Source organism: Corvus hawaiiensis, chromosome 4 (genome assembly GCF_020740725.1).
Source record: "Corvus hawaiiensis isolate bCorHaw1 chromosome 4, bCorHaw1.pri.cur, whole genome shotgun sequence".
Classification (NCBI taxonomy): domain Eukaryota; kingdom Metazoa; phylum Chordata; class Aves; order Passeriformes; family Corvidae; genus Corvus; species Corvus hawaiiensis.
In genome coordinates, this window is record NC_063216.1 from 29,377,918 (window position 1) to 29,405,596 (window position 27,679).

At 42.1% G+C, this 27,679-nt stretch overlaps 1 protein-coding gene across 8 annotated transcripts in view; it reads left to right on the forward strand.

Moving 5' to 3' along the window:
* GRAP2 (GRB2 related adaptor protein 2) overlaps positions 1 to 27,679 on the forward strand; it is a 106,889-nt gene that overhangs the window by 74,040 nt on the left and 5,170 nt on the right. For 4 of the 8 annotated variants that reach the window (XM_048302287.1, XM_048302285.1, XM_048302283.1 and 1 more), the window contains 5 exons: positions 17,649 to 17,751; positions 20,835 to 20,926; positions 23,213 to 23,332; positions 25,043 to 25,211; positions 26,845 to 26,976. In XM_048302287.1, coding sequence (XP_048158244.1) covers positions 17,674 to 17,751; positions 20,835 to 20,926; positions 23,213 to 23,332; positions 25,043 to 25,211; positions 26,845 to 26,976 — 591 coding nt within the window. In that variant the 5' untranslated portion in view covers positions 17,649 to 17,673. Of the gene's footprint in view, positions 1 to 140; positions 242 to 746; positions 884 to 5,234; positions 5,256 to 12,458; positions 12,529 to 17,648; positions 17,752 to 20,834; positions 20,927 to 23,212; positions 23,333 to 25,042; positions 25,212 to 26,844; positions 26,977 to 27,679 lie in introns of those variants that run through there. The other 4 variants (XM_048302280.1, XM_048302286.1, XM_048302288.1 and 1 more) reach the window with 4 other exon arrangements.

Genomic DNA, 27,679 nt, shown 5'->3' on the forward strand with positions numbered 1-27,679 from the left:
TAATCACATTAATCCCTGTTTTGCTGTGTTAAGTCTCCTTGTAGCAGGGCCTTGTTTAAGTCTTGTGACAAGTAATTCCTGCCACTGGCAGTTTTCCCACTGCAGAGCCCTTACCACATTCACAATGCATCTCAAAGGGCAAGAGCTTCACAGTTCCTACAGTTTGTGGCTCTCAAAGCTTTCTTCTGAAGACTTTCTAAGTATGTAGAAGACAAACACCTTCTTGAAGGCTGTATGACAGGTAGTGTTTTCCACTGTACCTAGTAAAGTAATTTTTTTTTTTTTCCAGTTTGGAATTTTACCCTTCTTTCCTCTTTTGCATTGTTTCCTGAATTCCATCTACAAATAATCAGATTTTTGAAACTACATTATGAGGGTCTTCAGCACACCGAAGTCAGGAAATAATGCTTGTAATGATCGCCTCATTTTAGTGTGTTTTGATAATATGTGCTTTATAACTGGAGTCTAACACTGCAGTCAATACCATCTTATAAATGCATATTGGAAAAGGAAATCTCAAATAATTTAATGCAGATCTTCTACCTAAATGATTTTCATATGTCTTTGTTCTAGGCATGTGTACAATTTATATCATTGCCTGAATGAGACTTGTGTTTCATTAGAGTAGTCACTGTAGAAAGATGAGGTTACATTCTCATTTTGTGTGATTTCAAAATTAACCCTGCTGTGGGCAGGGGCTTAAACTGCAGGATCACCACAAATCCCTTTTCATCTCTTTATTGTAGGATTCCATAGACAGCTCTGACCCACTGGTTTTTGTTATGGAGCACCCTATGGAAAAAAGCCATTTGCCTCAAGTAATTTGCCTTATGGATAGGAAAGACAGTGAAAGGCTAAGGAGAAAAGATGTAACACAGTTACAGTAAGTAGTCCAACAGACTATACAAGAAAGTTCAACAAGTAAGATATCAATTTCCTGATTTTTTTTTTCTTTCAACTCTTCTTCATGAGATGATTCTTAGATGATAACACTGATACCAGCACAGTGTATTCTAGAGCATATCTCGTAGGAACAACTGTGCATGATGTTTTATTGTGTTGTGGAAAAAATAGCATATTTTCCTCTCCTCATAGACCATCATGTGATGTTGAATGTAACACCTGGCTTCTTTAAATATGTACACACCTATTTCTCAGTCTGAGAACAAAATCAAGGTAAAACAATCGTACTCTCATGCTTAAGTGAGCTGATAGGACCAAAGCCAGTTCTCCGGGGATCTGTGAACTGGTTTGTAGCTGTTGTAGATCATGTTGTGCCTCTGCCCTGATTACCTGTGCTGTGATATCCTCAGCACATCTGGGGTTCCCAGTGCTGCTTAGAACTCTCATGGGTTTTACAAAGGCTTTTGGTGTGGAGTCTCCCCTAACTGCATCACAAGTTCCAGTGCTTGCTAAGACCTTTTCCTCAAGAAGTGTGCCTTGAAGTGGACTCACTAGTAAAAATTGGATTTTCATCTCATTTAATTTTATCTTCTGTACAAAGCCAATACAAGCACAGTGGATAAACTGGAATTGCAATAATATGTGTGCAGTTGCCAGCCAAACAAATCTAAGAGTACATTTTCTCTAAACTTTTTGAACTAGAATTGCACTCACTACTTAATGGGACATAATCTGCAATGACTAGGTCCAGTGTTTAGGCTTTCAGATAATGAAGCATACAAGGCTTAATACGAATACAAATGTCATGAATGTGCACTTTTGTTTTCATTAAAGCACTTTTACTTGGAGATTTAAGTACCGCTCCTCAGTGGTTTGTATACAAACTGTGTCACTGAGCAAAAAATGACTGAAACTGAGAGAGACAATGTCCATTCTGTATTCTCTCACCAAGGTTAATTGAGTGTGCTATCAATAAATTGCAGAATAGTGGGGGGGATCTACAGTGCTTCATGCAGTCAGCAAATCTTAACAACTTCAAGGACACAACAATTTATACATTTAAAAAAAAAAAACCACAACAAAGATCCTGGTGGTGCTCTTTACCTATGCAGCATGCTGCAAGTCTGTTCTTCTAGATGTAAATGTATCATTGGCTCTGTACAAAACCAAGCCAGACTGTTTTTAGCTTGAAGCAAGATTTCACCACTTTGCTTGCCCCACCCAACTAATATTTCATCTTCTCAAGAATTAGTTCGTGTGTGGCCCAATGATTCCATATTCACAGCGAGATTATCTTCTTTTTAAAGCACTGAGTCCGTATCACTTGGACTTGAATATCTCATGAAGTATGTTTGCCTCTTCATGCTCGGAAAATGTTTCCTGTGAGGCATTTCACCAGAATCTGTCTCCATATGGAAAGGTACATTTTTCTTAAATGAGAGCTGAGTCAGTGTCTTTGTCCAGAGTTTCAAACCCAAGTGCATGAACTGAGGCTCCTAAGCCTCAGAGGTGAGCCTGTACTTTCAAATGGCTTAATGCTTGAAGTTGCTGAATATGCAAGGATCAAACAGACTTGGGGGTGAGCTATAAGAAATCAGGCTACCTGTGAACTTGTGCTTTAAACTGGAAGCATGAGCAGGAGTGAAGGAGCATAGTGTTAGGCCAGATCGTATTTTGAGAGGTTGCCATGTATTCTTTCCATGGAAATCTCTTAAGTAAGTGGTTCACTGCTAATGATGTTTGACTAATGTATAAATTCCAGCTTCAGCTGACACCTGCTCGTGCTCTTGGGTGCTCCTTGTCACCCACATGCACACAGCACACATACCTACCCTTCAAGTGTACACAGACCAGCTTGTTCAGATTTGTATTTGCCAAAGAAAACACAACACACATCACCTGAAGTTTGCTCATGGGACCTCTATTCCTCTATTCAGGCATGCTGCAAATGAACATCTTTCCTTTATAATCAGTTCCCTAGAGATACACAGGTTCAAACATACTTTTGCTGAGATGTGTTCAAGCTTGCATGTAGAATGCCTGCTCCTGTATGAAGGTAGAAAAGGCGCTTCCCATGATGCTGTGTTCACCCACTCATGCATATAATCTCTCATTCTCACACACATGCAGTCTGCTGTTTTCCATGCATGTGTTGTAGCAAATAATTTGAATCTCTTTCTTCCCATCCTGCTTAATATGCAAGTGTGGACAGCACATCAAGATTGGAAATAAATGTAGCAGAATGACTTCAGTCAACCTGAAATGTCGAATGACTCATTCGCACCCTTTGCACAGTGTTCCCTTTTTGCCACATGCAATCTATTGAGTAGTCTGAAGGCTGTGTGGCTCCCTGCTGCAGAGCAGCAATTGATTACTTGCTCTCTGAAGGACTGGGACCATGATTATTTTTGCAGGGTGTACAAGGTTTATGCAGAGAGGTTCCAATGAACCTCCTTGCCATGATGGTGCCCATGCTGTGGGAAGGGGAAATGGAGGATGTCAGACTTGATCTACCTATAAACAACTTTTTGTGCTTAAGTAAGTTTCAGTCTACATGTTAGTTCAGTAACCAATATTCTTACATTAAGGTATGACCCGGGTGTTTTTATTCCAAATAATAAGAACCCATTCCAATTTTATATAATTCAATTTTGGATTGAGGTAAACAAGAATGAGTTGTACCTAATTCAGAGTAAAAATGTCTACATGGTAAATCATTCAGGAACTGCTGCTGCACTTCAGTTTCAGAGGTATCATAATCCAAGTGAACTAAAAAATGCGTTGACAAACATGAAATATGTTCCACACTTCTACTTAAAATGGTACAATCACTGTGCAGAGAAAACCCCAGGAATAGTAACAAGCTGGCATTCGCACTTATCTTATAACGAGAAGAAAAGTTGGATTGACTGTTGGCAGTTGCATCTTTATATGTATGAATTATTGTAATTGATTTCTTTTAAAACCCTTTCAGAACCCTTCCCAAATGCAGATACAAATGGGCTGACTTTAATTTATAGAAAGGTGGTTTTGTAGCACTTAGGCCTTGTAAAAGAGGTTCTGTGTTTAAATGGAAGCTGAGCTGTGAAGACCCATTAAGCAGAAAAAATATAGTTAATACAGCAAAGAGGCTCCAAAGGAAAATATGCAAGTTGGGCCATTATGCAATGAAGGTATCACAACCGTGCTCATTATACCACAACACAGATTCCACTAGTAGCATTTCAGTTGCTCTGTCCTTACCTAAATGCGAGGCTTTGTATGTGTATCCGTTTGTCAGTTCTTCGCAGAACAAAGGTGGCTGAGCTGCAATTACATATAACATCCAAGATAAGAGCACCATGAAAACCTAGTTACCAGATTTCCCATGTTTGTGTTTACAATATCATAGCTAAGTGTATGTTGAACTAGACTTTTGTATTTCATTCTTTCATAAAAGCACAAGACAAGAGGAAAAATATACAAAGTAAAAGAGGCAAGGCAAACTTCTGTAAAAAAAAATCCCGCAAACTGTGCAGTCACATGAAATTTTGTACAAAAATGGGTTTATCTTTAAAAGGACAAAGAAACTTTACTTTTTCTTAGTGAGCTAATTGTAGTTTTACCGTTGTGCAAAATCATATCTGTTGGCACACCATTTAATTTTAGTACTGGAGTTCCGGATTCTGCACAGTTATCTGTGATGACAGGACTAATCTTACAAAAATGAAAAAAGAAAAAAAGGCAAGGAAAATAACAGTTTCATCACTGACCTTGCTCTTCTTCCCATTTTACACAAATTTTTATCAGCTGGCCTTATCAAAGAAACATGCAGTAGCTGATTGGAAACATAGTATTTTGTACCCAGCTGTATATACAAGCAGATTTTCTAGCATTTTGTTCACATATCCCACTCAAATGTATTGCTCCTATACAGAGTCCAAGATTAAAAACTATTTTTACTAGATTGGATTAATGCCTTAGTAATGAATTCTCTAGGCTGTGCTAGGCCCAGAAGACATTATAGCCTTCTGTTGCATCTTTCATCTTTTACATAGAAAAGAGGAGTTTCATAAACGCTGTGGAAATGAACAAACGACATAAGGTGAACTTACTCCTATTTTAGCACAAATATTTACGGGTTTTCTCCCTAGATTTCCCTTTCACGTTTCAAAGTGCCTGACTTCGAGTAGATAAAGGGAAGTTAACATTCACATGCACATCCAGTGTGTATTCATATGCAGACCTGCATGAACACCAGAATTCCTCAGCTCTTAGTTACAGTGCAAGAGCTCAGATTTACAGAACAGCATGCTGGAAACTATGTTTTTTTGAATCCTCTCTCTGACAGTCAAAGCTGGAAATAAGGAATCGTGAGTATTCTTTCCCAGTTTTGTATTCTTTTCCCAATTTGAGTATTTTGAAACCCAAATACAAGGAAAGCACCTTGGAGTATCTGTATTTAGTTGTAGGTGGGTTTTATTGCCTGTGGCTGGTTGTTTTTAATCAAATCTGATAGTACCAGATTCTTGTTTCTGTTTTTACTCTTTTGCTTTGGAAGTGACTTTTGAAAAGTCCTCCCTGGTAGCATAAATGTGTGAAATATGTCATTACTCTTCATCCCAGTCTCTTGTATGATTGATTTGAGAAGTATCTCTCTGTCTGACTTGCAGCTAGCAGAATTCCCCAGAGCTGTTCACAGCTGGTGTGATTCAGAGAAGATTTGAAGGTACTTGAAATTATACCAAAGACCAGTTTTAGAATAATAGTCACAGGATTTCACAGAGCCCAAACATGGTCAGATGCCCACTTGATCCCTCTTGACTGATCTCAGAGGATAAAGATTGTAAAGGGCTACACCTGCATTAAAGCAGGTGTGTGTACGTGTGCATAGATTCCGGAACAAATTCAGAGGTGTACATTTTTCTCTTTTTCTGCCCTGTATCCATTTATCCTTCAATGAACCTTCAATCTTAGTGCAAATACGCTGAACACAGTTCATTTGGTGTACTGATATGGTGTATTGATCATAGTGGTCTGTTGCAGCCCTCAATTTTATGAATTCACGAAGTGCAAGCTCCACCTGTATACAAAAGCAGATCCCTTGCTTGCATACACACACAGGCACAGTGGGAACAGGGTTGGTTTTCTGATAACCACATACTTGCAGTACACCATATATCAGTCAGTGCTGAAGTTTACCAAGAAAAGATGAGAGAAACTGAGAGGCAGTTAGCAAGATAAGGTATGAGGAGATTTAAAATAAAGTAGTATAGAAGGAAGTGGCTACATTTTTCATACTTTAGTTGTTTGTCTGGAGGCCTTGAGAAGGAGCTGCTCGACAGTTGTGCTAAAAGAAACGATTCAAAGCAACTTCCCATCAGGCGGCATTCCTCAAGTGTCTGCTCTTAAGGAGCAGTCAGGGAAAATTCATTCTGTAGGAAACAGTTAATGGGGCTGCATTACTGACCCCATATTGCTCTGTCTGATAGAGAGACAGCAGGTTCATTTTGGCGGCTCCAGAGTCCTGATCAGTTCAGATTAGGAGCCCATCATCTATCTGGCTTAATCAGGCATGTTTAGATATATTAATCGTGATTAGAGGGGTGTAGTGCAGGGAGGGAGAAGAAATAAGGAATGAGGTTACTTTTCGCTAGCTTCAAATGGAAGCTTTGCAAATCCCACTGAGTCAAAAGGTGCTCATCAAAGGAAAATTTAAATCCTGGAAAGGAATGTTTTGTTGAACACTTCAGCACTGGATTCAAATCACTGAAGTAGAATCTCTTTTCCTTTCTCTCCCTTCTTTTCTCCATCTACTGTCTTTGCATGCAGTAAAGAAGAAAATCAGCAGCTCATGCAACCCACATTGATTTTGGCTTGATATCCCTTGCTTGGCTTGTCTGTAGCTCATATTTTAAGTGTTATTTCAAAATTAGCCATAATTGTAATAGCCTAGACTTCTGACTCCTGTGTTCTTGTCGTGCTTGTCTTTCAGGGATGCACAGGGTACCATTGAAACAGCTTCTAGGACTTACTTTGGTACTTGTTAGTGTTCAGAAGGGATGGTAATAAATTGTAAGGACCGGGAAGATGTTCTTTTTTTGATCAGTAGCAGTGCTTCTGTGTTTTAAGATTTGAACACTGTAAAGAAGAATTAGCACAATGTATTATATAGTGAGATGTGCCAAATTTGATGCTGTTGTAACTTAGTATAGTTCACAGATGATGATCAATTGATTAACACCTAAGAGTCTCTGAAAGAGACCAGCAAAGAGAAGAAAGATTTGGCTCCGAAGAGACCAGCAAGGAGAAGAAAGTTTTCTTAGACCTCTCTCTATGCTGAGGAAGATCAGAAACTAGTTCTGCTGGCGGAAGGCTCCAGAGCAGAGGTCTGGCTACAGGATCTATGGTCCCTTGCCCTGAGTAACTGGCCCTTTTTTGCTCTTAGGTGAGATGAATGTAGGACAGGCTTGGAAAATGTGCTGTTATGAGGAATGTATTCTGTCCCTCTTGTTCTGTGGCTTCCAGCCTTCTTTGGGCTTGCAGATTCGTCCAGATTTCCAAGTGAAAAGTACAAATTCCTGTGTGGTGAACAGAGGCCTCCTTGACAGTGAGCTGGATCTTCTTTGGTCCCAATAGCCAATCCTTGAAACCCAGTTCATGGGTCTAAACTGGAAACCTCTGACATGGAACACTACAGAACACAGCAGGCATGCTTTGGCTGTATGCCATCAGAGCAGCTGGCAACACAGAAGCTGTAAGGCAGTTGTTCCTGTCTGGACTCTTGGGCAGCAGTTAAAGAAAATCTATGGCAATCCAGAAGAATTATTTTGTAGTGAAGAAAAATAAGTCAAACTTCCCCCTTTCTGTTGTAATCTACTCCTTCCTCCTCTGGTACTCCAGTCGGTTCTGTGACAGTTCAATTTTTGTGGTCTTGTAATTGCTGTCAAGATGATAACCTGGGATGTCACAAGACCAGCTCAGTGTAATCACCATACAAATGCAGAAGGTAGAGAACCTGACTGATTAGTATCAAGAAGCTGCTAGAGAGACACTAATAATTCAGTAGCAGGAATTATGGAGTAGGGGATATAGAAGAAAAAGTTGGCAGCTTTGAAAGGATTTGATGAAAATGTTAAATTTCATCAAGTTTGGCAATACTTCTTTGGAATAGGAAAGTAGAGGCCATAAATATAGCCATAAATTTCCAAAGAAAAATCTCTCAGAAGTGCAGAGATGCTCCTCAGCTGAAATGGTAGGGGGTATCTTTGGAGATCAATTAGCAGAATGATGGGAAGCATTGTATTAATTAAATAGCAAATTAACGCTGTTGTTCAGAATTAAAGCCACATCTCCTTGCAATAAATGGTGCTATGTGGATGGGACCAGGCAGTTAAGTTGTACACTCTCCTGGTTGGATGCACAACCATAGAATTAGAACAGTACTCTTACAGTTAAAGCTTATTCTTGCAAGAGAATTGGCTTCACACCTTTAATTGAAATAATTGTACCACTTGTGCAAGCACAGTAGGCTGTAGTCATATCAGCTAAACTGAATGTGGTTTGTGAGGGTGATGGTGACAAGATCAGCACTAGAATAGCAATAGCTTTGCAACTGATGCTGGTGACTGAGCTTTTTGAAAATCCTGGGACATGATCAAAGAGGACTGTTGCAGGTGAGCAACAAGACACAGAGCTTTCAAGACAATTTTCACTAACAGGAAGCAAAGCAAATTGGGAAAGAGCTCTTCCCAGATCAGTTCTTAGAGCTCTGCAGGGAAGCTTTTATAGCACTGCCACTCCTGTGCACTCAGTCCTGAAAAAATAACTGCCCACTAATGACCTGTCACTGTGGACAGCCTGAGCAGCTGTTTGCAGAGAGCAAAGCTGTGAGAGGATGAATTGCTCTGTGTGCAGCATATCTGAATGTGGGAACAGGAATAGATGGGAGATTGGGAAAGACTAGACAGCTTCCATTCATAACGTTCAGCTTTATGTGGATTTACAGTCCTGATGCTCCCAATTCCACAGTTGCTGAATTATTACTTACAACAATTACTTACAACAATTGAAATCTCCCTTGTTTCCACACTTTGACTTCTGTTTCCCTTGTTGACAGTGTTACTTTCTGGAAGCGAGCTAAGAACATGGGGAAGTAGTTTATCTTGAGGGTAACAAAACCAGGCCACTTAATTCTTTATGTATTATCAACTCAATTCAGAATAGACAAAATACTTAATGTATATGTTTTGTTGGAAATAACCTTTTTTCCTTTTTCTTTGCTTTTCCCTTTGATTTTCTTTCTGGCTGCCTGCATGCTTCCCAGATAGAAACTAAAGTGAATAAAATGTCTTGGAAAAAGATTCTTCTCTTGAAAATTTCAGGCCAGAAAGAAATTACTAAGATTTTTGCGAGACAGCGTGTTCTTAGGCAGTTTTCAGACATGTTTGCAGATGCATCTATTTTGGGTCACTCACCTAACTGCAAAAGCAGGTGTAAGTTTATCTGCATCAAGCTTTTTAAATCCAGGTCTTCTCAGACTGTATCATAGCCGTGGTTTGGCCATCCTGTCTGGATTGTGTCAGTAGTAGATGATGACAAAGAAGCCTGCAGCAGGTAGTTGTGGAATAACCTTTCTGCCTGGGCTGGGTTTTACCCAGTTGTCTGGTAGAGATTGGCTAAAACACAGATGCATGGAATCTGATGTCCTTCCCATTAGGTTTGTTTCCATTACTTATGGCTGAAGTATCTGGATGTTTCTGCATATTTTTCAGCATAGCTGTGATGGATGTATTCTGCAAGGTGAAGAGGTTAATGTGTTACCGTAACTGTGACAGAGGAGGAATATAGAAATGGAGAAGAAAGAGAAGAGAGTTATTCCCTATTTGATCCTATTTCCTATCCTTTCTCAGTGTTGGGAGCTTGCCAGTATTGAGTATTTTGTTTATAGTATAGAAAGTCCCATCTCTTATGGCTTGACATTTAGTAGATTTAATATCATAATGCAATAGTTCTGGATACATAACAGGAATCCATGCAGTGCTTTGTGACATTGTCAGGCAGCGAGCATGAGTGACAAGCCACCAGCAGCGTTCTTGCTGGGGGGCCCATTAGATCACATCATGGTAGAAAACAGGGAAATCAGATCATTCCAGTGTGTAACGTAATGTAATCTGCCATGCCATTCACAGACCACAAGAAAGCACAGAGCTTAAACCCAAGAAGACTGTGGGGATTGGTGTCCCACCTTCCTATACAGAAATTTATATTTCTCCTGTATTGATAGCCACACATGAATCTTTTCACTACATGGCAAGAGTTAACTGCTGTACTCTTCCTTTAGCCCCCTGCCTTCTGAACCTGTATATTTTTTCAGCAAAATAATTGGTGATTATCCCCTTCAGAGGGAGTTTTCATTGTATCTACCCCTGACTGGTCTGAGTCCTTCATAATTTTCACACTACCCCTATTTTAAGTTGCAGATATTCCAGGGAGATTACTGCCTCCCCAAAAGGCAGTGTGTGCGTGTGGGGACTGCCACCTACCAGCCTGCTGCTGGACCAATTGTCTTGGACTAGCACATTGTGGTGTTTTTTGGTAAAGTGCCACAGCTCGTGAGAAAGGTCAGGTTAAAGTTCCTCACAGTCCGTGATGCTGTGCCCAGCAACAGCTGTTTGGGGAAGGAGAGTAAGAACAGGCTAAGTACATGTCAAAGCTTCTTTCCCTATGGCCTCCCAGATTCTGACATTCTTGGAATGAACTCCTAGTGCTTATGTTATGAGAAATGATGGATTAAAAATCTCCTGTTTAGCTCTTCCATGATTCTCTTTTATTTCTGACATTGCTTTTGCATTTATCCCTCTGACAACTTTTTTTAAGGGTGAAGGATCACAGTTTTTTACTTGGTCCTTCCTTGTTCAGAAAATTCCCATTCCTTCAGTCATCTTTCGTTGCTTTCTATCTGCTATTTCTAATGCTACTGTCTCTGTGTTCGAGATGGAGGGATGAGAACTGGCTGCTGTATTCAAGTGACAAATATTCAAGCAGGTGCCCCAGGGACTTGTACAGTGGCAAGATGGTGCCTTCTGGTTTGTTTTCGATCACTTTCCAGACACTTCCTAACCTGCCTTTTTGAATTCCAGCTGACACTTTGGTAGAACTCAAACAGCATCTCAAAGGTGTCTTTCCTGAGTGGTAATTTCTAATTTAAGTTCACTGCTGTGTTCACGTAGTTATGTTTGTTTTGTCCCGTGTCCATTGCTTTTGCTGTCATCAGAACTGAGATTCGTCTTGCATTTCAACAGTATTTTTAAAACCATCTGCAAGGCTTTGTGATCAGATTTAATTTGTATTACCCTGGATTTTTTCTCATCGGTAAGTTTTGTCACTTCGTGTTTTCCAGATCATTTATGAATGTTTTGAACAGCACAAATTGTTTCCTTTTAATCCTCTGTAGGACCTTCCCTCCTATTCTTTGAGAACTTAGGAGGCTTTTTGAGAGTCTTTAGTGAGAGACTTCGTCAAAAATGATGTAGAAATGCAAGTTTTATATCAAGTGATCACCTCTATCCACATGCTCATCAGCTCCTTCAAAGAACTCAGATACGTGCCATACAACTTCCTTCTACAAAAGCTATGTGATGAGGAAATGATATGTTATTTCTCTCTTAGGGCCAGTAATTCTTTTCATCATTATTCTTTCTACCGATTTCAGGCATAAGGAAGTCAGACCTGTGCCTTGCATCCCCTCAAAACACATCTCAAACACTGGCATTGTGTTTGCTGCTTTTTGCCTAGTACCGAGGCTGGGTTAAGCCTGGCATTGTATGCTACAGTTTAATTGCTCAGCCTTTATTATGTTCAGTTTGGATTCCAGTCAAGATTTCTAAAATATCGAATTCTTGAATTTACTCTTGTTCATTTACTGTTTTTTCCTAAAACCTTTTCTTCCAATTCTTCATCTTGAAATAGTTCCCCTTGCTTTTCTCTGCAAAGAAAACCCCAGTGTGGGGACCTCCTTGTATCCCTATGGAAGATGCATGGATGCAGAGAATTCATTTAGCTTTTGTGCTTCCTCCTTATCTTCTTTGAGCATTCTTTTTACATCTCAATCATCTGTCGGCCCTACAGACACACTCTGGCAGGCTTCCTGCTTCTGTTGTCTTTGAAAAGAATTTTATTACATGTTTTTATGTCTTTAGCTACTTGTTCCTCAAGATATGCTTTTTGACGGACTTACGGCTTCTCAGTTAACTTAGCTTAGTTAACTTATTTGGGTAGAACTTGCACTTTTTGAGGGACCCTTCTTTATTCATCTGTTAAACCACCCTGGGCTGAAGCAGCAACCAAAGGCAGCTCCTTTTGAACTGACACCACCATTTTCAATATGCAGGGTACCAAATATTTCTGACATTAGAGACTGGAAACTGTCCATGCCCCACTCTGTCCTGGGACAGACACAATTCTGTTCCTCTGTCCCCCATGCCCACTCTTGACTGTCGCCGTCCACACACATGGACCCATTGCTGATGTGTTACACTGATGCTGCAGGGAGGAGCCTCAGCCCTCCGTCTCTTCCGTGCCCTAGGCGGTAACGCACCTCCTGCTTTTGAGCAAAGTGCCAGCGGAGAGGAGAGCTGCTGAAAGGTATGGGCTGAGCGTAGCTCTGAGACTGGAGTGGGGGGAGCTGGATGGGACAAGGTACAAGGGAGGAAAGTGGGGTTTTGGAAGGAAAGGTGAAGTACTGCACAGTAGTGGCAAAGCATGGGATCCCAAGGCCATCTTGTTTATCAGCTTTCACAACAGGGCAGTGCTTTTGCAGGACAAATCCCTATGCCTCTGCCAAATCTGACCAGCTGGAATCTGAGGGAGAAGGGAGGCAAGCAGAAGGAGGTATTTCACCACCACCCTAGTCCCCCCACACCGACCCATCCAGCACAGCAAAGATTTGGGATTTTATGCTGTCACAGTATCATGCGGTACTGTATCATATACACTATCATGGGGTCCTCTCTTTGGATCTGCTGTTGCACCAGCTTCTCATGTTGCTGCACAGCTCAACTCTGTCATGATGGGAAGTAGCACAGAAGACATGGGTTCCCTAGGGAGATTAAGCACCATCCTAGTCTGGGGCATTTCTTACCAACTGCTGTTGGTTATCGAGTCCTGAAAGTTTGTTTGTTCTGTGAATCCAGTTCCTACGAGGTTTACTTTGTTTGTACACAGGTTCAACCCAAATGCTATGCATTGCCATGGGTGGTGGAATAGCCAAGACTTAAATGCAACATTTCTGAGTGTTTTAGTGACTTTCCCTCCCTTATAAATTTTATCCTCTTATCACTGACAGTCAGTGAAGCTGCTCTGTTAACTCCGTACCAAAAGGTTTGTGTTTTTGGAGCTAAATATTCCCATGCCACTTGTATGTGGCTTAGCTGGTGAAAACAAAGCTGTTATCTGCCACAGCCCTTCTAGATTACAGGTCCCTTTTCCATTGTTTCTGCTGAAATGCCATCTGGAGTTTCTGTACGGATGTTCAGGGTTGAATCCTGTCCCCAGTTGCTCATCAGTCCAATAGGTTGTTCTTGCAGAGCCCAACAAAGACGCAGTAGCTCATGCTGTATATCTTGGTGCAAAACCTCAGTAGATGAAGCTTCAGACTGGAGATATGTGCAATTTTTTATGCTACAGGCATACAAATGAAAACTTTTTTTCATATGGCTCCATTAAGCGAGCACGTTGTTGTAATTTTGCTCTCTTTCTGGTGTAAATAGGTGAGGTTGGGGAAGGCTGAGGCTGGGCAGTCCCCGAGTGATGAACTCTTCATAGGTGGTGACCTTCCCCTGGCATTGTTACTGCTGAATTTGGAACCAACATGCTGTAGGGTAATGATGTTAAACTCTGAGACTCTGCTGTCAGACTGTGTTGCTCGCTGACATGTTTTAGGCCATGGCACTTTCCATCAACAGAGACACTGATGTTCTTGCTCAGGGAATGGCGTTCCACCAAATTAAAATGCCTACCTTGTGCTCTGAAAGCCATGCTGCTTCTCACTTTTCATTTTGTGAATCTTCTGTTGCACCAGTCCCACAGAATTGCTGTAATGTGCCCCTTGGATCTGCCCTGTTACAGAGGTGAACCACAGAGAAAATTCACCTGCATGCAGAAAGCCAGCACAAAATGAAGGGTACTGGTCAACTCACACTCGGAACTGAAAAATCCCTCTTTGAACATTGCGTACGTTTCGTGCTAAACTCTCTACAAAGGTGATTTTCACAGAGAACATTATGCACAGTCTAAAATTGTCCTTGGTTATCAAAAGCTTAAAGGAGTTGCACAATGCAGTTAAAAGCAGAATTTGTCGCTCTGTCTGCAAACTGCAGCACTGTCCTTTGGGATAAAAGGTGCTTGAGAAATGGAAGTTATGATAATAGTGAAAAATTACCTGTCTGTCTGTGTTGTGAGGTGGTGCTCGGAGTTGCATGCAGAGAGGGAAAGAATGGGCTCCTGGGAGGGGAGTTTTCATGAGGGCCCAACACTGACCCGTGTAGAGTGGGGATTCTCAAGTTACAGATGGAGGGAGGAACAGCTTCAGAAAAACAGAGCTGGTTTGAAGTTCAGGTGCTGAAGTGGTAGGCTGGAGTTCAAAGACAGGATTATTGGCTAGTGTTGCTTTAGGAGTTGGTGGGGGAAGAGCTTAAGGCCAGAGCATTACTGCATTGCTGATTTATCAACACAGCCAACACTGTGGATGGTGTTTGAGCCACTTCTAAATCCAGCTGCTGGCAATGAAAGGCACATTTAATCCATGTTGTAGATTGTTTGAAGAGGTATCTGCCTCCTGGTCTCTCCCTGAGGCTGGGATTGCTGAAATTGAAAAGAAAGTGAGAGGGAAGTTTTTAACTGTTTCACAAACGCTTCTCCTTTGGAGGGGACCAAATTCCAGTAGCACCTTTAACATTTGGGATATTGAAAAATGAAAGGTTTTCTACTCTCTTGCCCCCTGCAGAGAAAACCCCCACTGTCTCGTCTGTGTCTAAGGGACAGAATCAAAGACAGGATTTGTATTTAAATAGTTTAGTGTTAAAGTATGTTCTTTTCTTCAAGCTGGGATTAATGGTCTGCACTTAGGAGTTCCAGGATCCATCTGCACTGTTGGCTCTGATCTCTCTGCAGCAGGCCACCACTGCAAGATAAAACACTGAAAAACAACCCTTATTAAAGTAATTCTCGTTTAGTCTATTTCTTCAATTGTCTTCCATGAAAGAGTATCATTGTTTAACCAGTTCCCTTAAGGGTTAATTCCCCTCCAATTTAATACCCCTATGCTCTGTTAGCAGACAATGGGGCTGACACTGCCTGTGGGGGGGTTACAGACTGAAGCTCCAAAAATGCAAGAACAGAGGGCAGTTCTCAAATCAGGCCCAAGATGCACCTGCAGGGTAACACCAAACTTTTGGAATAAGAGTAAGACAGAGGGTGACCCTAATCTGCAAAAGGTATTAAAAGTAAGAATTAAAGAGCATCAGTAGGTTGACAGGGAGCATAGGGGGTGAAAATGTTTGGAATAGCTGGAAAGCTGGAGCCTGAGAATAAAGCACCAATGTGCTTTAGGGTGTTATGGTTCAGTATTGATGTGTATTGAAAGCCTAAGGCAGTAGGTTGGAACAGCAGGCATACAGTGGATCTCAGCTCAGCTACGTACTCAGACCTACATGGGAGGCCCTGACACTGAAGCAATCCCAATTGCTTTAGAACAGATTCATGTTGAATAAGCAGAACTCTCTGTGGACTGCCAAAAATTTGCCTTGGTGCTTCATAGCTCTCATCAGTCACATGGATATAAATATACCTATAAGCAGCAAAAAAGAGAGTGCTAACAGAATCCACTAGGAAGCATGTAAACATCTTTTTATAGTTAGACGTGATTGTAACAAATCTCAGAACTAAAATCCAGTGATGTTATGACCCCTCTTGTGGATCACTTTATTCAGGGATCTTTAGTCAAGTGCAAAGGGACTCTGCAAGCAGGAAATAGACAATTTAGCCAATAAATAACTGCTTTATACAGTTAACACACACAGAACCTAGTTAGGATTTAATGAAATATTAGGCTAAACATTAGCATACCCCTCACCTGTGTAAAGGGACCCAAAGATTCTTTGCAGGCATCAATCAGAAGTGAAGAGTCAACCTCCATGGTTGCCATCTGCCACCAGCTGGCTCAGGACTGATGGCACTGACAACTCAACTCAATGACCCAACTGATTCATGACAGGTCCTCAGCTAGACTGACTATCCCAACTAAACTATGGATTTTATATCTTCCTGTGTTGGTGGTTTTCCTCTGGAATCCCTGGGCTAATGCTGGTGCAGCCCTAGAGCTTTTGCCCTGCAGGCTTTCCCCAGCTCATTCTCAGCAGTTTAAGTTGTGCTGTATCAGAGCTGGGCCCTGGATCCTTGCTACACAGGTAGTTCAGTGCCTGGGTTGTGTGTCAAAGGAGGAACATTACAGCATGTATTGTGGAGAAGGAGGGTTACAGCAGCTTTTTGATTTTAAAGTGGCAAAGTTCTGAAGCTTGCTCAGTATCAACACTTTCTATTTTGGGGATCTTGTGTCAGTTCTAATAGACAAGAAATATCGAACCCTAAGTAGGGTTGTTCATTTGTTTGTACGGTGTCTTTCTAGAGCTTTCTGGTTATGAATGTTTTGGATCAGGCAAGTTGGCACTTCCTCTCAAGCCATAAAGACTGGGTGTTTTTTTAAGAATTGAGATTAGGTAGTGGAACCTGTGGCTTTAGGGTCTTTGTTCCCAGATGAACCTACCTTAGAAATCGGAAAAGTTGCTTCTATATTGGAGCTGTCTGATGGTCTTCAGAAGCTGTGCTGCAAGAGCATCTGCCAGCAGTGCACTTGCTTAGTGTGGCACTGCCTGGCTATTTCTTGGCTTGTCACTAGCAGCCTCACCGCTGGGCTGTGGGTACATGACCCAGCCATGGGAAATCGGTAACTCTTGATTATAAAAATGGTCCTGCTGGGGTACCTCCGAGTAACGCAAGCAGGAAGTGGTGAAGGAGCAAAGCTCATCTTGCCACTTCCCCTGCCACATTGCTCTGGTGCTGAAAAGCAGGCTTTGGTTTGCAGGCTGTCTGATACATTCCAGACTCCTGGGTTACCAACGCTGAGGTAGGCTAACTCTCTGCCTGCTTCAAAATAGGAAATACAGCCTTTCTGCAAACAGTTTTTTCCTACCTGAAAGTTCTCATCACCCATGCTAAGCCATCACAATGAAAAAACTCTTTCAACCTTCAGTATTGTGGCCCTTGTCCAAGAAAAAAAATATGTATTTACTGCAGCCCTGTTTGCTTTGTCCACAATTTGACTCACTCTTGAGGTAAAGTGTAGGTACCTGCAGGGGGCAAATGCATTTTTCTGTTGCAGGACAGAGTCACTTGCTTTATTGGGAACTGTGACAGGATAATGGTTGGTCTATACATGTTTTTCCCATGAGATTGCTCTAGAGAAAGAGATCTGTTGGAATAAGCATACACTATAGGTTGCTTGTACTTCTGACTTCAACTGATTATAGCCTCAGCCATGCCCTCTCTTCTAGCTGCTAATGTCTTCTCATGTCTAGTAACTGATGGCTGCCCGTAGTTGGTGTGTGCTTCTCCACAGTCAAATCACAGCACTGCCTATCAGCATTCCAGAGGCTGGACTCCAGAATCCCAGCAGCTCATAGATATTGACAAGTATATACTTCTTCCAGCTTTGCTCTGCCCCCAAGACTCAGTATGGAAGCCATCGCCAAGTTTGATTTCACTGCTTCTGGAGAAGACGAGTTGAGCTTCCAGGCTGGGGATATGTTGAAGGTAAGTACAGTCCCAGGCTTGACTAAACAGCATTTCTGAGTCTGCTTCCAGATCTTCTTGTGCCTCCATTTGCCTTGGCAAAACAGTTGAAGACACATCTATAAACTAGGATACAAATGCAGGATACTCATCTCCCATAGAGTTTGCAATAGGACAACAGTTCCCAGGTCACTTGAGTCTGCGTCCGCTTTTCTTGATTTTATGTGCGTAAACTGTGGATTTAGTTGCCCTGCAGTCCTCTGTTAGTCATCAGGGAAGGGTAAGTACCTTTGCTGGGGCAGAGATCAAGATCTTCAGTAGACAGATTTTGAGGGTCCTGTCTGTTTTCATTGACCAGGTAAATCGTCCACAGAGACTACATTATGATGACTATGTCTAAATGCAAGCAGGATGAGTTCTGTCCAGAGGGATTGCTGTCTTCCTTATTTCCAGCTCTTAAACTGTTTTAAAAACTGTTTAAAAGATAACCATTATCCATTACAGAATTTACTAACTTTTCACTGTTAGTAATTATTGTTAGATGCTGCAGGGGTTTTAGACAGTTACAAATAGAAGAGGAAAAGTCCATGAGACAGTCTGTTACACACATAATGGAATACTTCAAGAGGTCCTGGTCTAATAATGTTATACACACCCTTACAGGAATTTAGCAATGGGGCAATGGCAGAAGTAGAGTTAATCATATACAATACAGAGCATCTGGAAGTCTCTTTAAACTTGATTTGTATGTGTTATGATAGAACAGTTCTTGTTAATACTGTGGAAGTCCCACAGATGAAGTCACTTGAAGTTTCACCGTAATTTCTTATCCACTTCTCAGCCCCAGAGATTCTGTTTCAGTTGAAAATACCTGACTATTACTCCTCTCTAAGGCCTTAACTCCTCCACTGTCCAAAGGGATGATGTACAATAATAGGATGTAAACCCTTGTTTGGCCAGGGAGACTTTGCTACCTCTCTGTTCAGTCACAAATATTCCAGTTAATAATCAGATATTGGGTGTCAGCCTTGCCTTTTCCATCACCACCATTTTTTAATTTTATTGGCCTTTTAATTCTTGGCACTTAGACAAAGATGATAACATCCAGAACTCATTAATACCAAATTTTTCCAAAGATCTGTGAGAAGCTTCTGGAGAAATCACTGCCTCTCTTCAGCACAGATAAACACTCTTATTCCTAATTCTTCCCCAGTCAGTCCCTACTATCACATGACCTTTACTGATACCTTTTTACTCAGGAGACTTCCATCAAGTCCCTGGCTGGGGTGATGGTGTTGACCAGATCACTTTTCTTTCTGTTCTTCAATTTCCCTTCCTGTAAAATCATTATAAGCTAGAGCTTCCTTCCAAAGTATGCTGGAAGCTACTGATAAAAAGTGTCAACACTACACACCAGTTTTATTATTATTACTTGTCATAGAGAATTCACTACCAGAAAAATCAAACTGCCTCTTGCTTTAATGTCCTTGAGGTGAACAAAATAATACCTTAGCCACCCAAGCCAAAGTAGCAGTAAATCAGCCAAACAGCTCTGTTCTGGCATAGGCACACATACATTCATACCCCATCATGAGCCCCCTCATGCTGCCTGCAACAACCTGCTGATTTATAAAGGAGATAAGATGAAGTATTGATGTAGAGATTACAAAACAGGAAACATGAGGCCCTCAACCAGCAGCGACAGGAGGAAATCCACCCTCTTACCCCCCCACACATCCTTCTCTGAGAGGATGACACACTGAGAGAAACCTGCCAGCCCTGCAGTGACAAACAGCAGGTGGGTCTTTCTGGAAACCTCACTTCCAACAGAGCAGGGCGTGAGCATGAGCAGGAAGTAGCTATCATCCCCTGTGTTTGGCCACAGCAGTGAAGAAAGATCCTTAACCCAGCACCCAGGCATGAGGACAGCAGTGACTATACAAATAGGGAATTCCACAGCTTTCTATTCCTTAACTTTTCTGAATCCAAATGTTTAAAAAAGGCCTACGTGGCAGGGAAGGCAATGAAAAATTGGCTCCAGAGACAGTAACATCCTGTTGCCGATACGAAGCAGTTAGAATGTGCCTTAGGCTCCCAAAAGCATGAGATTGGCTCACAAACTAAGTATTATTACTGTTAACAATAGATTTCAAATTAAGGCTTTTCCACTTGCTTTTTCCTTCTAAAACTGTCATGGCTCATGCTTTTAGGCTCCTCTCCAAAACCAGAAAGAGCAGAAACATGGTCTATTTCATACAGCAGAATCCTGTCCCAGGAGTTGGAATGTCAAACAAAACACCAAAGACCACAACATTTGCAGTAAAATCCCAGTGTGGTTGTATTCCTGTCCTCTCTCCTCTAGCTTAGGGCTGTATCTTGGGCCATTAGCCAGGGTGCCATGAATTTGTGCCCTCCCTGGTCAGCAGTGAAGTTTCTAAGGACCATTACAGTTAACATTAATGTGAGGACACTTGAAGCTGCTCCAGTGTGTGATGTGGACTCACTTCCAGCTATCCTACAATCTCCTAAGTATAATAGGGTCTTGAAAACACTTTTTGCCTCCTTCTTTTATCTACCTTGGCATAGCTTGGTGCAGCTGAAGATTTAACCCTCAAGAATCTCTTGTGAAATGATGTGTGAGAGCACATGGTAATGTCTGTGCAGTCATAACACACACTGATACAGCTGTATATCCCTCCATACCCATATGGAGGAGGAGTTTTCACAGATATTTTCTTCTTCCCTTTTGAATCTGAGATGCTCCAGTACCAACTATAAAAGGCAGCACAGAGAATACCTTAAACCCCTATTAAGTCTTTCAAAGCTGAATTTCTCCATTTCACAGTCATCAGGGACACACGGACAGGCAGTCAGTCAAAGCGGTAAAGTTAACAAGCAATCTGTCTAATTCTGCTTGGGCTTTTTTATTGCTTGTTTGCTGTGGAGTGTCATCAGCCACTAACCTTGTTGCACTCTGGGTGGGAAGTAGAGAACGTGTACTATTTTCTTTTATTCTTACAAGGCATTATAGGTTTCTGCCAGAATCTTGGTTACTTTTGCTTTTCTCAGGAGACACATTTATTCCATCCGTTTCTCCATTGCAGATTTTGAGCTCCCAGGAAGAGTGGTACAAGGCTGAGCTCAGGAGTCACGAGGGCTACGTTCCTAAGAACTTCATTGATTTCCATGTTCCCCCGTAAGTGTGACAGAAATGGTGTCACCACCATGGCACATTCCCACTGAGTGCTGTCAGGAGCACATGTGCATGCACACGCAGAGGTCAGGACAGGGGAAGTGCTGGGTATAACATCCTGCACTTTGGGGCCAGCAAGGATTGCCATAATGCTACACACATTTCTGCCAGCACAGCGTATTTCTACCCCAAAGCATCCTTTGTTCTTTCAGAGATAAATGGATCTCGATGATCGCTGTCACTCCCAAGTGACTCTTTTGTTACTGCTGCTCAGAGGGATGCTGGGATGTGGTAGGAATTGCGTTTAGATGTCCTCAGAGAGAGGGAGAATAGTCATGATGTGAAGTCTTGGCAACAGAGACAGAGGCTAAGCACAAAAGGAAGAGCAAGAGATCTTTCTGAAAACGAATTACAAAAAGGAAATTCCCTCCCCCTTCGACTCTTAACGACACTGACTCCCTTTTCCCACCCTGCCGCTGCATTCCCTCCCCCTGCGCCAAGTGCTTGTGAGTTTCTCTCGGTGCGCTAGAGGTCAGTGCAATGCTGCGCGACCGTGACAGCTGGTGTTACTTCTGGATCGGCAGAGTTGATAGACCAGACATCCTGCCCTGCTCTTTCTCTCTCTCTCTCTCTCTCTCTCAATCTCACACACACACACAAACAGATCTGTCAGAGGACAGGTGTACCTGCATTTCCCTCTTCCCCCTGGGGAGATGGCACTGCACTTTCAGAAAGAACTGATGCGTGTTGAAATGCATGTTAAATGTGCTCTCCAGCCCTATGCCATAAATATGACCATGCATGGGATTTTTACAACCTTTCCGTTAGCAGAAGTGCTCCCAGAAGCACCTCTCATTGTCCTCTTTTTTCAACAGGGCTGCAGCATTTCGGGGGTGAACAAGCAGAGCATGCACCAAGCCCGGTGCTTGTGGCTGTAATGCGCTGATGCCCTGAGCAGTCATACTGGGAGCACACAGGGATTTTGAGGTTACAAATAAGTGCCTCTGTCCCCTTTGGAGGTGGCACTTACTGGCCTTTTTGGACATAAGCCAGCCTGCTTGGCAGAGCTGAAGGACATTATTAGTTTGCTGTGCAAATATGGGCTTGTACTTTTGGGCCTCAGGGGGATGAGAACTTCCAGTCAGTTGTTCGCTCTTTCACAGGGCTGTGGCATCACTTAGGAACACTGGCAGCTTCTTTTTTCACATGCATTTTTCTTGGGTTGCTTTCTTTGTGCAAGAGCTGCGAAGAAATATTTCCACTTTGACACTTTTCTAAGCATCAGGTCTGCACTTTGAAGCAGTTCAGGCCAGATGACAGAACTAAACATAGGGAAGAAGGCTGCCTCCTATTTTTGATTGATTGTTTTTGCCCTTTTCTTTCTTGTCAAGTAATCATTGAAACTGGTTATAAAGGCTCATTGAAATCTGATTTCCCTTTGCTAATGATACATAGGTAAACTGTGATGATAATAAGAAACTCCAAAGTAGAAATTACAGACCTTAGGAAATTAACAGTCCTTCATTTTAATGCAATACAGGCTTAATTAAGCATTACATATAATCGAAGACTGCAGATTGTAGATCTTATTAGCTATGGAGTGGACATATGCAAATGTATGTGATTTTTTTGTTTCTCTACAAATACATTGTATTCTTTTACTATTTATGGTGACTTTCTCATTATTAGTCCAGTGCCTTATGCTATCGTTTGTTATGGCTGGCTAAATTTGCATAAGTGTGCTTATGTATTCTGTGCTTCTGCAATTTTGTGGTATTGTAACTCTTGCAGGAACCAATTTATTAGCACTAAAACTTTCATGGCTTTCTTCTGCTAAAAATTTATGTGTCTTCCATGCAATATATCCATCACAGCCCAGTAATTTTCAATCAGTTTGCCAAAAAGCAATTTGATGTATCTGTCTGAGAATTATGTGTGTATATATGTATACATACACATTTGTAATTTAAAATTTCTTTGACTAACACCGTATTGTACTGTGCCTGTAATTACAGTTTCAGCTGAGTGTTGCTTCTTAGCAGGCCAAAACTTACACTGTTCTCATTGCATGTACATGCTTTTACTGCTCAAAGAAAACGGTCTGCATACATCAAACCCCTGTACCTTAGTATATCCATGGCCACTGAGAGTAGCCATGTGGGCTCCTCTGATCCTTTTGTTTTCTTCCCTCCATCCTGCTTATTCACATTCTCCCTACCCTCAACTTTTTTATTCCTCACCTTAATTCACATTGTTATTCACATTGCCATGATTTTTCCCACTTGACAGCTGGTTTGATGAGAAGATATCCCGCCACGAAGCAGAAAACCTTCTCATGAGCAAAGGAGTTGGCTGCTTTGTTGTCCGAGCCAGTCAGAACTCTCATGGTGACTTTTCCATCTCTGTCAGGTATCTGCTTCCCACAGCATATTCCTGCTTCTTTTCCTGTTTAATGGTGTCCCTAGCCTCCTCTCGACAGGATTCCTAATGTGATGTAGCCTCTTGAGACGTTTCCATGCTGCCAGTCACTGGTAGCGCTGCTGTGTTGTGAATGAGAACAAATCAGACATCTGATTCCCACATGTTTCTGCCTCTTTTCAAGTGACACAGTGAATGCCCCATTCCAAAGCTGCATCTCCTGGTGATCTCCTTCTCTGAAGGAGCTACAGCAAAGGAGAGTGGTACAGGGAAAGTCTCCCACAGTGCTTAACATGTATCTTCCATTTGTTTTAATTCCCTGACAGCTCTGGTTACTGAATCCAAGAATTCGACTACTACCTATTAAGAGATTACTATTACATTGTTAACTTACTTCCCACAGGTCGCTAAACAGCCATTGGACAAGGAATGATTTTCCATTTCTTGCAGCCCAGCTGCATTTCAGCAACTTGCTGTAGCCGCATGCTTCTCAGAGCATTTGCTTCTAAGCAGAGCTCTTAAATGATGATTGGTTTCCCAATTTTCAGTCAAACAGTTGATAACCAGATTTTAAATTAGGGTCATGATTAACAATGTCTTTTCCAAGTGGTACTTGCTGATTCAGGCAGCTCAAAAAGTATCCAGGAGGAATGCAAGAAAACATTCTGGTTACATTTGCACCGATGAACACCAACAAATTAAGTACAGTCAGGCTCTTTCTCTGGCCCTGAAGTCAAGCAGACTGTGTGGCAGTCTGTCAGTGTGGCAGAGGTCAGATCTGTATGGCTACAAACTCTTCACCCCAGCAAACAGAAGAGCTGTATTCAAGCAGCTCCATGTGAACAGTTCCTGGGCTGTTCAGTCTTCCTGACTGTGGCCCAGCACTATCTAAGGGAAAGCTTTTCCATTTAAACCACAACCATGCTAACACTTAAACAGCTTGGGACTGTAGCAGTCAAGGATAGCATTCAGTCCCTGCCTGTCCCCATTTAGTTTATTTGTGCAGATGTAGCCTTTGAGAAGAGTGGTTTGAGTTCCTGGAGTTGCACAGAGCAAGGAGGTGGGTATCAAAACCAGACCACATCTGGTGTAAAGAGGAATTGTACACATCAGGCAAGAGGTGAGAGGAGGGGAGGTGCAGGGAGAATAAGGGGCAGAAGGTTGAGATTGTTGGTTTGGCTTGTAACAGCACTGGAAATTTCCTTTTTTTTTTCTTTTGGATAGGGAGAATGACCTGTAGTAATGACGTTACACTAGATTTTATGCCATTTTAAAGCTTAGTGTGTGGCTTCACATTACACACCCCATGGTGTGTAAAAGTGTACTACAGGTCTTATAGTCAATGCAGACCAGATGTTAACAGGACCTGCAGAGGCTTTGGGTAGACTACAGTTGCACTTTTTCACCCTGGAAACTCCTGTGGCCTTTATTTCAAAAGAGAGACTTTAAAACCCTATGCTTTGTTCTGATAGTGCTTTGTGACTGGGCAGCCCTGGGGCACTCTGTGTTTGCAAATCGATGAGTCTTTTGAAATAGAGCCACATCTGGGTCCAGTACGTACAAGGACTGCCACTGCATGACTTTCCAGAAGTCTAGATTTGGCCAAGCAAGAAGTTTTGGTACCCTTCTGGAAAAGACTTTTTCAAAAAAGGTAGAAGTGCAATCTGTTTGATGATCTCTTACTTTTCCATTGGGATCTAGGCATGAAGATGATGTGCAACACTTCAAAGTGATGAGGGATTCAAAGGGTAGCTATTACTTGTGGACAGAGAAATTCCACTCGCTAAACAAGCTGGTGGACTACTACAAGACAACTTCCATCTCCAGGCAGAAGCAGATCTTCCTAAAGGACAACAGCCAAGAAGAGAAGGTAAACACAAACTGTCCTTAGAAGTTTCTCAGTCAGAAACCTTTCTGTGGAAGAAGTTCATCCCATGAGAGTGTTTAGGGATGGAGAGGAGGAGAGTCTGTCCCTGGAAACCCAGACACATCACTACACTGGCAGGGCCTGAGACACAGATTTTTAGTGGAGTCAGTGGTATATAGAGTTATATAACTGAGCAGAATTTTTTTGATTCTTCAAATCTGAATAGAAGTGCTTTGCTAAAGCTGTGCTAAGACCCCAGAGTTGAAATACTAAGATGCCAAGGAAAGCAGGACTTACCTCATTGAAATGCCTGGATTTCCTGAAAGCAGGTACAGCGCTGACTGGTGAGTTGTGACTAAGAATTTGAGTCTGGTTTCTTAGTGTCCTTGCACGCACCCTGAGTGCAACTACAGCTGCAAATTTGTCTGCTCAGAAGAACTGTCCGTCTTCTGCTACCAAGCAAACACAGGAAAAGGAATGTGGAGGGACAGAGGCAGAACCTGGAGCAGTTAACCTGGCTGTTAGGAACTGGAAAGTACTACTGAGAAGAACATAGCAGATCTGGGAACAAGATGTGCCTTCAGGGAATGTATAGTTGATGTTTGAGAAGGCAGAGAAATGCCAGTCCAATGAATGCCTGGTTTTGTGCCAGGGGAACAAGCAAATGACATAGCAGAGACTGCTACACATTGCACTCCCTGTGCTGGGAGTGAACATGCCTGATCACTGCAGTAACCAGAGTCCTGCTTTACTGGACTTTACTGGGAAATGGATTCTGGTGTTAAATTACCAGGATGTGCAGGCAGAGGCAAGGCACAAAGTACATGACCTGCTGGCTACAGCAGTAGAGTTTTATAGGCTGCATGTGGGTCATTCTTGCTGGCTCAAAAAGAGAGATAATACATTTTTCAGTCTGAAGAAGGGGTTTGGGTTGTTGTCTTTTTCTAGACCACTTATACAGAGCTTTAAAAATGCACTAGTAAGGTATTAAAATAGAGACTCTGGGACTTGTAAGAGAGAGATCACAGTGATGAATAGTCTGGGGAAGGAAAGAGACTGTATGCATGTATATCAGTAAAACAACCTGTTTGGGCTGACTGTGAGCAGGAAGGGAAAGAGATGTATTTGCTCCAAGATGCAGACAGGCAAATGCAAGAACAGAACTCAAGTTTGCTTTGGCAAACTCTGTACATTTGTTATGGTGATGGGCACAGCAGGGTATGTTTAGCACTCATCACAGTGGGGTTTCTGTTACAATTCAAATTTCTAGATGCTACAGCCGTATGATAAAATGATTGTAATATATAGATTTCAGTGCAGAGACAAATGAAGTCTAAGGGCAGTATTTCAAGAAAGAGCTTGGCTTCTGTGCTCATCTTCACATCATTGGCCATATTTGCAGCCCAGCACATCTCAGTACTACCCTGACTTCAGATGGAGAGTGGCTATGACAAAGATCTAAAATACAGGATTCCTGATTTTTCCTTCTGTTCAGAGAGGCGGGATCTTTTACTTGAAAGAGTCTCCAGAATAGAGGGTAGTGGTAGTGATCGGTGTGCAATGATGGCACAGCTTTAGTCAAGGATGTGGTAGGAAGCAAAACCTGACCTCACTTTTGTGATCTTCCTTCCATCAGGAGAGGCGTGGTGGGAGCCTGGAACGGATAGGTCGGGAAGGATTCCACCTGGGAGGAGCAGCTGGAGAAGATCGTTCTGCTATTTCCAAGAGATACGTAGAGCATCCTATTCCCATACTGCAGCAGCAACAGGTACTACCAGGAACAAGGGGCTGGGACATCAAGCCCAGGCACATGAAACATTTGCTTTTATTGCTTGGTAGCGAGTGAACAGTCACTTTGTCAAAAATCTGCATCTCTCAGCTGTGCACACAAAAGAGAACTTCCTTCCTAGATGTTTCCTACTCCTACTCTCCATGTGTCTGGGCCAGTTTGTGTTGATATGACTTCAGATGTGTGGTCACATGGCTACTTTTCTTTGAACTTGATTTTGTCTCAATCTTCTTTGGCTAATTTGACTACTAGATTTATAGGCTTGCTTGCTGTCCTTTACACTGTGGAGCAGCCCAAGAAAAGGTAAAGTAGTGAGTCCTCAGATATAGCCAGCTGCATCAGCATCACTAACTTTCCACCAGCATATGGGACAGAGGAAGAGCAAAGAGTGGGCAGGACTGGGTCATCATAACTCCAGATTGGCTAAAGTCCCCTTGGCAAGCATGGCTTTTCATCTGTGAGTTAGAACAACCTTAGTTTTTCTCCAAAAGTCTCAGAGACCAAAAAAGCCCCTATCTGACTGTTTTTCTCAGCAGCTGTGAAAGACAGCTGAGGACAGTCAACTTTCAACTCCTAAGTAAAACCCAAAATAGAACAGTCTAAGTTAACCTCTTCCATGAGGGTCATTGCTTACAGAACTGGAGCACAGGGACTGTGTTGGAAGCTGACATCTAAAATTACT